This window comes from Mauremys mutica, chromosome 1 (genome assembly GCF_020497125.1).
Source record: "Mauremys mutica isolate MM-2020 ecotype Southern chromosome 1, ASM2049712v1, whole genome shotgun sequence".
NCBI classification, from domain to species: domain Eukaryota; kingdom Metazoa; phylum Chordata; order Testudines; family Geoemydidae; genus Mauremys; species Mauremys mutica.
Window position 1 is genome coordinate 24,751,843 of NC_059072.1, and position 13,013 is coordinate 24,764,855.

Here is a 13,013-nt window from a genome sequence, read left to right on the forward strand (position 1 = left end):
TAATCTTTACTACCAATGGCAAAGCATGAATCCAGTATCATATTTCCATATACAGACTAAAGCAAGAGGACAAAGTTAAGGTTGCATGGGTACTATCAACTGGGTGAGATGCTAGTGTCTGAGAAGAGAATATAGAGAGAGAGAGCAAAGTCCCCACAGACCAGATATATCAAAGCAAAGTGTCACTAGATCCTGCCAGCACAACTGACGTAAAACCTGCGGATAAATGAAGAAAAAATACTAAAAAACAAAACACCCTATCAGTGTGGGGGAAGACTTTTCACACTGTTATCACACCATATCTGACCTCTCAGTCCTCAGCCTCAAAGGAAACCTGCACACCTTCAAAAGAGGAGCCTGGAAACTTAAATTCATAACTCTGTGGACACTAAAAACCATGGACTTAACAGCGACACTTGTTTTATGGCTCATTACAACAACTTGTAACACACCCTACTGCCTGCTAAATCTTAATCGGCCACTTCATTTTAAGCGGTCTCCTGCAGCATGTGTGAACTCATGCATAACAATCTGTCATATTTTGTATTTAGCTTAGACACTCTGGTTACCACCTCCAAACCAAAAGAAAGAGCTCTGTGAAGCTCGAAAGCATGTTGCTTCCAGTAATAGAAGTTGGTCCAATAAAAGATATTACCTCACCCACTTTGTCTCTCTCATATCCTGGGACCAACATGGCTTCAACTGCAAACAACAGAAGATTATATGGCAGTGGGGGAAATGGCTGGATCTTTTAACTATTTCCAATATTATTGATGTTTGGGATTTTTCTAAAGAGGTAGACTGCCTTGCCCCCACCCTTCTGGGTTTTAAAATTTAACAGAACCTACCAAAGGCTTCTGCAGAAAAGGACCTGGGGATTACAGTGGACAAGAAGCTGGATATGAGTTAGCAGTGTGCCCTTGTCGCCAAGAAGGCCAACGGCGTATTGGGCTGTATTAGTAGGAGCATTACCAGCAGATCGAGGGAAGTGATTATTCCCCTCTACTCAACACTGGTGAGGCCACACCTGGAGTATTGTGTCCAGTTTTGGCCCCCCCACTACAGAAAGGATGTGGACAAATTGGAGAGAGTCCAGCGGAGGGCAATGAAAGTGATTAGGAGGCTGGGGCACATGACTTAGGAGGAGAGACTGAGGGAACTGGGCTTATTTAGTCTGTAGAAGAGAAGAGTGAGGGAGGTTTGACAGCAGCCATCAACTACCTAAAGGGGAGTTCCAAAGAGGATGGAGCCAGGCTGTTCTCAATAGTGGCAGATGACAGAACAAGAAGCAATTGTCTCAAGTTGCAGTGTGGGAGGTCTAGGTTGGATATTAGGAAACACTATTTCACTAGGAGGGTGGTGAAGCACTGGAATGGATTACCTAGGTAGAAGGTTTTTTAAGGCCTGGCTTGACAAAGCCCTGGCTGGGATGATTTAGTTGGTGGTGGTCCTGCTTTGAGCAGAGGATTGGACCTCCTGAGGTCTCTTCCAACCCTAATATTCTATGGCTTCCCAAACCATCCAAAACTCAAAGAGTGGAACCTTTGAGTCATTTACTTCAGTAACTGAAATGATTTGTGATTTCAGTAGCTGTGGAAATTCCAAGACAGATCATTAAAGTGAGTTGAAAGAGCTACTCTAAAGAACATGAAACACAGGCTGCAGGAGACCAAAGCAATCAAGAACATAACAGGCATTCCAAGATGTAATTCCACTGACTTGTTTTGAGATACACACCAGGGATAAGTCTTCTCTATTTTCTTTATTAGCTGCATCTGTAAGAATTAAGTTTGTCACCTTCTGGCAATATGCAATTTCAGATGTTAAAGGGTAAAATATAACTTACCATATTTTGATTTTATCGACCAGTTCTTTGATTTGCTAGCACTTTGTCACAGAGATGAAAAACAGATGCGAAGACATTTTGGGAACTATTTAGTTCCTTTTTCTGAAAATACCCAAAGCTTACAAATACTGTTAATTATTCATGAATTAGGCTATTAGAGGCACTGCTATTTTATTTTACTTCTGTAATAAAATGCAAATGATTATTTTTTATATTTCATCAGGCAGGTTTGTATCATTATTATTAGTGCTATTATTGAACGTTAAAAGGACTTAACACTAGCACTTTAAAGTTAAATTCAACTGATTAAAAAGCCCAGGTTATTGGTAAACCACTGAGTCATTATTTAAAACAGTTGAGACCCAGTGGGTGTATGTGACAGTATGTCTGTAGCCTTACTCTCCTGGGCTGCAAGTTTGGCAGAGATTATAAACTGAGCAAGGTTGGTGTTCACCAGGACCTGGATGGGCACGTTCTAATGAAAACGTGATTTGTTAGGAAAGTGATATTGGTTAATCAGTAGATGACACTCTTCTCCCTGATTTAGTACTAAGCCAGTCCCCCCCAGCAAATTATGCAAGGGCACTGTTCTGTAGAAGGTACCATCTTTTTGTTTAGCTGGAAAATTGCAGTCCCGACCTCTAATTGTTGTCATGGTTACAGAGTGGTCAGAAAAGAATGGGCTCCAGGTGTGGGATTAGACCTTAATTAGCAGAGGAACACACACACACACTTCATACGTTTGACTCCACTGCCAAAATGTCATCAAACATCTTTAGCCAGAAAGTTTCCTTCTCCCTACTTCTCCCAAGTCACTATTCCCCCAAACGACTGTATGTCTATTACCTGTTCCCCTATAGAGGTAAACACTCCTTTGATTTCAACGGGAGTTAGGCACCTAAATACCTTTGAGGATCTAGGACTCAGTCACCACTTTGCTATGACCACATGACTGCAATTTGTTACATAAGTGAATGTTTCTAGCTAGACATGCTCCGTTCCTGCACATGAAAGGACCTCTGCTCACATGATGGAGGTGGTGAAGACTGGCACTCCACCAAAAAAGCACCTGCTAACATACCAACTGGGATGCAAGTGCAGTAACTCCTGACATTCCCAGTTCATCTACTCTATTTACAGTATTAGTTCAAAGGAGATTTTTTTTCAAAACACAGATGAGAGAGGCACCATTAACCTTCAATGGGTGTTGGAAACTAACTGTTCTTTGTACCACTGGAAAGCTCCCGCTTAACTCATTTCCTCCTTTTTGTCACGTTAAAAATCTCATGACACTTTATTTTCTTGCTTTTTCTTTTTTGGCCATAGTAAGAGTGACAGCCTTAGTATTCTAGTCACATTGTAATATGGGTAGTTATAATCCTGCCTAAATCCCCTTCCCCCGTGCGGTTTTAACTGAACATGGTATTCTTTTGTTCTTTTCATAAACTTGTGCAGTATTTCATGCATTGTTAAACAGCTGCCATTTTCTACCACATATGTGGCTGCATTTCAACGGAGTGTGGAAGGGAATGAAAGTATACCTTTGTATATAGTTTTAAATGTTTGTAATATGCTTTCAGATCCTTTGGACTGAAAGTTGCTAAAGAATAGGTTATATGTATAATTACCACCACAGACTTTGTTTGTATCTGTAAAATGGCTTGAAGTTAAAGCAAAGACCTGATGCTTCAGACACATTACCAAATTCCTCCAGAATCTAACCATGACCTCAGAAAGGAGATGGGATGGAGAGGAGAAAGAGCGAGAGTGAAATAATTAATTTGGTAGCTCTAAAGCATAAAATTTTGCATTTTTTCATATTTATGTTTGTTATGGAAAAGCAATCATCTTAGTGACAGTTGAACAAGCTCAAACAAACCATTATGTTTGCACACAGCTCTTAAAAGGTTTTTCTTTTGAGCGGCAAATTACTTTAGATTACTGCCCTTTGATCTACCCTAGAATTTTGATATTTTCCCATAACATTATAACACTAGGGGAAAACCATATTTAAATACCACTGCATCAGTATTCTCTTTGTTAGTCAATTCCATGTTGCAACAACAATGGCTTGCTGACAACATTTACCGAGATGGAAGGGTGCTTTTTTCTGCATAATTTCTTCTCATTTAAAAAGAAAAAGAAGTGTGGGGGGGAACAGATTCTGTCTCAAACTGACGATGTTTAGCAATACAGAAAGTTATTGTTCTCACGTTCTTCCTCAAACATAATACATTTCCCCAAAATATAAACCGGGTGATTTACTATGTATAGGGATCTTTTGTGATGTAGTCATACTGGAAATTATTTTCTTAGGGCATTTCAGATTCCACTTATAGTGGTTGTCTTCAAAAACAGATGCACACATTCCATTGTGAAAATAAATTTCAAGTAAAGGGCCCAATCATGCAGTTCTTACACAGGCAAAATGTCTATTAAGGTCTGCCTCCAAGGTCTTCTTGGCCCAGGATATGGGAAATACCAGTGATGTTATATTTTCTAACCTGGCAGCTAATGTAATTGTTCATATAATTCACCTGTATTCACTTTTAGCAGTGAAGGATCCAAACTATTGAAAAAATTGGCATGTTATAAAATCTGTCACTCTAGGCATAAAATTTCCATTAGTCTTCGATGATGCAATCATGGATAAAGAAAGTAAACAAGAGAGTCACTTCAGTGTAAGCTTCCATTTTGGTTATTGAGTGTACAAAATCTTTACCTGTCTGCAAAAGTCCCATGTGAGCTAAAGAGAGAAATGGCAAGGTTTCAGTCTTAACATGAGTCTTGCAAAAGTTACATCAACATGTAATGTAGTGATCCGTGCCTGCCCTACTGCACACCAGCGGCTCTCAGCAGCTGAACAAAGCCAGGGACTGGATTGGAGACTTTCTAGCGCTACAGGACGTATTGTTGGTGTTTCAGGAGGCAGCCCTTAGCTACGTCTGTATTTGATACGTTTCCAAGCATGGTGCTGGGAGCAATGTACTGTTGCAACTGCAGCCTTTACCAAGAGGAAAAATTGAGGTCCTACCCATTTGGGGTCATTAAAGATCCTACGGCATTTTTAGCAAGAGTTAAGAGAGTGACTGATGACATCCCTGGCCAGAGTCTGATTTGGGTAACTACTAAGAATGGATGAACGGGCTCAGAGTAATAAGAAATCCATGCAGATACCAGACACCCAAAACTCAAACTGAACTACATTCAACCCTTTGCTTGGGTCTGACATGTTCGGGTAAGGGATCTTGGGGAATGACTGGGAGCAGCAGAGTGTGTTTTGGGGCTCGCTCTGCAGGATTCCTAGCTGGTTGCAAATCTTCTTGGGAAACAGCCAAGAGACTAATTACCCTCCATCCCCCGAGTACCGGGTCCCCTCTATTTTCAGAGGGCTACCCAGCAGGCCTACTCAACCCTTGGTCCCTTTCCCTCTGGGTGTTTTGGAACAGGTCATAGGCCTGTGGTCACTGCACTGTATCATGAGGGACTAGTGATTGGCCCATCCACCCTATTTTTGACAGATAGCGAACTGGTTCAGTCCTCATAAGGGACAGGTGATTTGCAGGGGCTGACACAGTCTTGTACTGTGGCAACTAGATCACTCCACTCAATTGTATTGCTGCTGGCCCTTCCTGTTTTTACTGCTCTGGAACTGATCGCCCCCAATGACGTGGTTTACTGTCATGTGAGATTAGGGATTTCAGACTAGCCCAATGCACTCTGCTACCGGTCAGTGAAGTTCAACAATGCCTTTAATTTGGGGAGGCGGTGTGGATATGGCAAGAGCACAATGATAGTTGTTTCTCTGTTTCCATTTTTACATCCTGCCCACACAGCTGACTTCAGTGGTGTTGCATGGCTATTTAAAAAAGGCAAAATTTGACTTTTTTCCAGAGCGTTCTAATTTTGATGTGAACTTGGCACATAGGAGCTTTACTTGAAAAGTTTTCCCCCCACTAATTCCTTGGGAGAAAAAATTGGTTCAGATAGATCTATGGTATAAGCAGGAGGGAAAAAAATCAGAGGGTTGCCATTTTGCGCCATAGTTTTCGAAATATTTCAAAAAATTACTTGGACATAAGTGAAATTTATCTGGCGACTTAGGTATAACAGGAGCTAATAGGCTGCAGCTTTTTTTAAAGAGTTAAGTGGTGATGCACTGCTCCTTGGTCACAAACATGGCTCCTGTTAACTCTATTGGGAGTTATAGAGCAGCATTAAACAACAAATTAGCCCATCGATGTCTGGAAGAAGCAACTGTGACTGTGCAGCACTAGCTTTTCATAGGCAAATTCATGAGAGCAGAGAGGCCTGAAAAGTTGAGCCTCCCTTTATTAGTGTGAGGGGCTTTAAATTCAGTGGAGATCCTGGACCCAGTTAGAATCCAAGCCCAAAGCGTGTTTGCCTTACACAGAATTTGCACTTTTGACCTTTCAAATGCTATTTTTCCCCAGATATGCTCACGGTGCAAAAGCACATGACTGGCACCAGATGGGGAAATAAATATCTCCTCAACTGCTCACTCTCACTACATCACCCACCTCAATAGTGTCTCTTCTATTTTTAGCTGCAAAAGAAATAAATAATTAAGCAGGCTGCTTCTGTTACTTAGGAAAAAGAAATGTAGATTTTTAGGAATAGTTCAGATCCGTAAGTGCTGCCCTGACTTAACCCTCAGTCAGGAGATAACATTTTCTCCATAATAAACATGCTGTCTCCTCTCATTGAGTCCCATAATTGCTTGGCTTTGTTCATCTTATTGAAAAGGTGGCAATTAGGGGACAACATTAACCAAGCTCAGAGACTTCTCTAACCTTACGGTGGAAGGGGTGGGAGCCAGGCTGCCAAGCAGCTCCGATGAGTCTCAAACTGGCTGCCTGCCTTAAGATGAATCAAAAGAAATGTTGATCACTCACTCAAAGAGAAAGAAACACTGGCCTGACCAAGATAAGACACTTTATATTTTGCCAGTGGTTTGGGATGTAGGTGCTGAAGTCTAATTAACTCACCTTTCAGCTCTTCTGAATCATATGTGGAGGGCCACATCCTGCACCATCCTATTCATGTGAGTTGTTCCAAAGAGGTTAGTGGGGCGACTCATGAGAATAGAGGCTTGCAGGATTGGGCTGAAGTATTTATGAAATGGAGAAGAACATGATGCCTCTGGGTTTCTTTGTGGCTCAACATATCCTAAGCACCATCTATCCTAAGAAAATGGGATCTACAGAATCTATCCAAATTCTGTTGAGGCAGAGTAACTGAGACAAAGTCAAGGGTGATAGCCAAGACTTCCCAGAGCCTGTATGTCTTTGCATAAGGCAGAACACTGTAGATACACTTTCAGAATAATAGGGCCCTAGACATTGCAATAGTATAGTTGATTAGAAAAAATTGGATTTGATTGATGACGTGGTCTGGACCACACATTTCTGCTGATTGTTGTATGCTTGAAGGGATATGTATAATAGATAGCAGAAAGGCCTCTTCGTTTGTCCTTTGAGAGCGAAATTATATGGCTCACTAAGCAATCCACTATAATGGCACAAAAACGCATTTTGATTTCACCAGCATATGTCATTATTATTATACTTTTCATATACGCAACGAAAAGTTAAACCTATATCAACGCACCTATATCAACGCACCTAATATTTTCAGTACCAAATCCCACAGTTCTTACTCAGGCAAATCTGTTGATGTCATTTCTACCTCCCACATCCATTGATTTCAATGGGAGTTTTATCATCTAAGGGCTGCCAGATTTAGGTCCAGTATGTGTTTTGGATATTGTAACTGATGCTTGAAATATATGGTCCAAGTTATGTGAATAATTCCTTAACTCCCTTCTCTTTGTTGTTATAACAGACGAACCAAACTCCTGGAGTTCTCTCTCTGCCACCTCCCCAGGTCTGCCGGAAATAGCTATTTCCCTCGATGACATAATCTCACCATTATCTTCATCACATCTAGCCCCACTCTCTGACCCTTCTCACCAGATAAACCCAGAACCAAGATGGGATATCAAGAGGGAACATGATGTAAGAAAACCAAAGGAGCTTTCAGCAAATGGCCACAAAAAGAAAAGGTTAGGAGAGCAAAGAGAAAGGTCAGCAAGCCCTAAAAAGGTAGACAGGACAAAGCATGAAGAGGCTTCTAGGAAAGGATACTCAGAAGGCAAAAAAAAGACCACTGGTGGTGGCAGGCCCACCTCCGAAAGTAGGGCAGTGGGACAGAGTGTTACGATCGAGGCTGGAGCAAGAGAGCATGTATGTGCCGGAATCAATGATGAACAACTTGGGAGATCCAAGAAGCAGGAAGGCAAGAAAGATGGATCTCTCAGTATGAAAGAAGATCACAGATCTGGAAATACCACGGACAAGAAATCAGCTGCAGCTTCTGAACATGTCAAGCTTGATTTAGTTGGTGCTACAAAGACATACAGTAGCAATAGCTGCAGCTCACATGGAAGTGATATGGACCAGAACAAGAGGGACCCTGATGGGAAACCCAGTGAGTTCCCCAGGAAGGGACATCTCCATTCCATTAACACGCGCAGCATCAACAATACAGTTCGGAAGGCAACTGTCTCACCAGGCCCATGGAAAATTCCTGGCTCGGATAAGCTACCTAGTGTACTAAAGTCTGGCACTTCTGCCATGAGCAGATAAATAAATGAACTGTTGCCCTCTAACTGTTTCACACTGATGCAGAAACATCCTTCTTAGCTTCTGTCTCACATTGATTTATTTTAATTTATTTTAACTCTCACACATATACACAAAACACTGAGGAATGGAAACATTAATGTGTAATTCCATGACAATGTGCACAATGTCTAATAAGTTCAAGCAGCATATAGTCAACATGGAGATTTAAAACTGACCCTAAAGTCCCCAGTTCCATTTTAGGGACTTTGGCAGCTATGGAAGAAACCAAAACAATACGAAGGACAATATGTCAGAGAAGGACAGTGCAGTGTAGCTTTAGTATTTTTATTCCACTGCATGAAGGACTTGGATTTAGTTCAAACTTTATATCAAGGAACTGGAACAAGTTAGAGCAATCCCAAACTGGAACATCGCCTTAAATAAAACTGCACGAAGCAAGCTGAAACTGAGCAAGGATAGTTTAACTGAGCGAAGATGTTGTAAATACGTTGTTCTCAACATATCTAGACAAGGGTTGAAGGGTTTCTTTGAAACTGTACGCCCATGACATGTCTCCATTGTTAACAATTTGGAATAGTCCACATGATACCCAGCAGCATTGTTCACTTCATGTGTTGAGTTGGGGAATCTAGTGGATTAGTTGGTGTGATCGCATTTCTACTGCCATTTTGTGAACAAATCATATTTCTGTACATTGGAAAGGAGTTAGGGTGCAGTTGTAGTTGCAAATTATCCTCAAAAGCGATTTACCACAGGTTCCCCTAATATTACAAGTAGCACAGAAACGTCAATTGGGCAAGCTCAAAACTGAGACTTACAGTTACAAGACCCAGGATGATTCTTAAAAGAAAAAAAAGCTGCAGTTTCCTTAAAAAAAGGTCTTTCTCTCCCACAGAAAACAATCACAGTGCTATATTTCATACATCTGTACAGACTTTAGTCAAGGCATATTTAAGTTTTGGCAGCTCAGACGCTTTTAATGCACACACTAACACAGATGAGACTTGTTTCCAAGATAAAAGTTCTTAGTTCATTATATTTTCATCAGAGGAATTTTCTCTCTCTTTTATTTCCATCTTACTTGTTTCTCTGTCTCAAATTTCAAGTCTCAAGTCCACCTTCCTGGGGAAGGATTCCAAATGCCATGAGTCACTATTCTGTCCCCAGTAGGTTTCTTGTTTTGCCAAAAAGCTCTGGATAATAATACACTGGTTGTTTAAAAAATGTTGATGCTATTTTCAGAAATTGATCGACATCAGTATGCTAGCAAACTCTGATCTTCATCTGCTCTGCTCAAGAGTCACATTCAGATCATCATTATCCAAACAGGTCAGCACATAACGATATGTCTCATACACTGCACTAGACTCATTCTCCCCTTAGAATGTGTAGGCATGTTTCTTCCTGTCAATTATTTAAAAAGTCTCAAACAAAGGATTTTGCAGCTTTTAAAACCTTTTTTTAAGAACAACTCCATTTATCATATTTAAAAAAGCACAAATCCATGTAGCTGTTGACAACTTTTATTTAATTAAAAAAAAAATCTTTATCCCCTGAACTAGAAATCCAATATAATTTGCCATTAATTTATTGAATTGGATTTTGGACAATGCTTCAGTAGTGTAGATGCACGTCCTGGTATCTTATTTTCTATGTGTAAAGAAACAAATCATAAAACCTGGAAAACAATTGAGATTATGCTTGCATAAACTCTAATTTGCACAGTTCACAGCTACTCCTTGTGCAGTAATTGCTTTATGCGGCTGTAATCAATAACCTGTGAAGACAGCACATCATCTAAACCCCATTCCAAATAATATTTCTGTGTAGTGTTAGCTGTGAATTTACCCTGTACAGCTCTCTCTCTATAAATATAATTCCATGTATTAATAGTCACAGAAAGGCTGTAAGTGAGCAACTATTTTTATGAAACGCACCACTATGGATAAATTAACTTTTACAGAAATCTTGTTTACTGTATGATAATCTAAACCACTGTCAAATAAAATATATATATCCAAAAATCTTTTTTTCAACTGTACATACTGTGTATTAATTGAGTGTTTTTTTTAAGTGGGCTACCAAGAAATAAATGTTTGCATGCATTGGACTGGAAATAACACAGTTTCATTATGCAAAACATCTTGCCTTGCTGATTTTTTATTCAGAGGAAGAATATAATTTCTGAATTAAAATGCAGGCAGGCAGTACAGATACCATAAAGACAAACAGCAAAAAATCTAGAAACAGCAAAAAAATCACTTTTGGCAAATCCCCCACCCCCGAAAAAAACTCAACTCTCCCTCCTCCCGCTCATGAGATATAAAAAATAGAGATGGTCAGCCCCACAGCACTGGAAGTCATCGTTTGTGCTTATCTAATGTGGACAATTGGAATTTGGCAGTTTGAGCACTATAAAGGTTTGCTGAGTGGCTTGTGGAGCATGATTTAAGTACCAAGTTACCTGATAGAAACCGTCTATCAGAATATATCAGGAAACGTCAGAGAGTAATTTTGTTGTATTGAATGGATTTAGGACACTAATGTATGTTATGGGGGCCTTCTCCTGCTCCCATTGAGCTTAATGGAAAAACTCCCGTTAAATTCCGTGGGCGCAAGATTCGGCAAGGATTATTATGTAATTTGCTAACTCACGACACCTTAGAACCATGGACACTAATAACTAGAGTTAATGAGGAAATAGAGTTGATTCCTACAGATACAATGTTCTTTCACTTAGATGTTTGGAATCTGGAAAATTTCAGTTTTCCATTTTCAGTATTTGGATTTTTGGCAGGGCTGGAACGCCCCTCTCTTTCCTTTGGACCCCTTTTTTCCATTGGTAAAAGACAGAGGAAGTCACTGGTTAGCAACTGTTTCCCAACTTTGTCTAACTGGAAAACAAAAAAAATGAGAATAATAGGGTTTTTTCCACTCTCCCTTCTTTTTAAAAGTTTTTCTTCGTGGGGGTGGGTGTATGTGTGTGTGAAATGGAGGCGAGAGGTCTAATAAAGGAGGGGGAATCCAGAAACCAAAAGTGAAAACCTGATTTGTTTCATTTGGGGGGGCAGGTGAATTAAAAAATAGCATTTTAAGTTGAAGCAAAACAAAAATATGGCTTGTTTCAAATGGCAGTTCAAAATTAAATGAAACTTTTGTTTTGAAATTTCCTGAAAGAAAAATCAAAATTTTTTATTTAAACTACAGTTTGCCTGGAAAAAAAATATTTTCAATTAAACCTCATTTGTCAGCAGGAAAATTTTCCACATGAATATTTCTCACCAGTTGCACTAATAACTTTGTTGTTTTTTACTATTACAATACCTAGCAAAACAAATAGACCATGGCTTTAGACCTCTGGACATAAGTGTCAATCATTCCCATGTCTAGACTGTTGAATAAGGGTCTGATTCAAATTCCACTGAAGTCAATGAGAATCCGTCCATTGACTTCAAAGCAGTTTGGAACAAATTCTAAATTTGCAGCACTGAGTGTTTCCCTCACTTTTACATACTTACTGCATTTCCTATTAGTAATGATACACAGCAAGCGATGCATTTCCCAGGGGATTGTTTTACTTCCAGAGAAATTAAAATTCACCCTGTTTTTGGACTCCTCTTATAATACAGGCTGAACCATCATGTTATCACTCAGAAACATGTTGCCCTTAATGTTGTTTTTGCTTATACATCGTTTGATACCAATATAGTAGCATGGGAGAGTGAATAGTTACACAGATTTTTCCACTTGCAGCATGTAACATAAATGTACACTGGAAACAGCTCCTTAACAGCAGAGCCTATTGTTATAGCCGAATAGCATGCATGTGATCGGGAAAAATGCAGATTTGGGGGGAGGATTTTGGCAAAATTAGCACTTTCTCCCTAGAGCTGTAGCATTGCTGTGAGGAGTTGAGTGGCATGAGGCATAGTCTGTTTATCTCTTCACTTGATTAATGGCTGATATTTGGAGGGATGGAGAAAGTCTTATTAAAATGCTAACTATGTTATTAAGGAGAACTGCCCACACTGACCTCAGGGCAGGTTTAACTATTGTTTATATCGCACTCAGAGTGTTCGTGGTGTTCAAGGTCTGATGTAATGAGCTGCAGAAAGGCAGATCTTTTATATAGATCAGCTGGGCTTGGTAGGGTAACAAGCCCCAGCTGCTTTCGCTCACTATTCATGCGGCATTTCTCTATCTCGTTCCACACCAATACAGATCTGACAGGGAAAATGGAGGTTAGAGCCTGGGCTCTTGCTGGACATGCCCTGCATGGGGCCTTACAGGTTGGGTGTCACACAGACAAATAAGGAAACAAAGTGCTAGTGTTAGGCGGAGGCACTTACATTCAAACAAGCTTGATAGAAACTCAGAAAAATCCCTCGAGCTACACAGTCTTTTCAACTGATGCCTTTTCTTTTAGTGCTTGTGAATGGTGCTCAACTGATGGCCATGGAGCCTGACAGGCTCTGTTACCTACAGGGCTGAAACATATG

At 40.1% G+C, this 13,013-nt stretch overlaps 1 protein-coding gene across 5 annotated transcripts in view; it reads left to right on the plus strand.

The window, feature by feature from the left end:
• Positions 1 to 10,516, plus strand: part of MAGI2 (membrane associated guanylate kinase, WW and PDZ domain containing 2) — a 1,096,261-nt gene extending 1,085,745 nt beyond the window's left edge. For 4 of the 5 annotated variants that reach the window (XM_045031437.1, XM_045031446.1, XM_045031453.1 and 1 more), the window contains one exon: positions 7,712 to 10,516. In XM_045031437.1, coding sequence (XP_044887372.1) covers positions 7,712 to 8,514 — 803 coding nt within the window. In that variant the 3' untranslated portion in view covers positions 8,515 to 10,516. The remainder of the gene's footprint in view (positions 1 to 7,711) is intronic. The other variant, XM_045031468.1, reaches the window with a different exon arrangement.
• Positions 10,517 to 13,013: the final 2,497 nt, after the last annotated feature.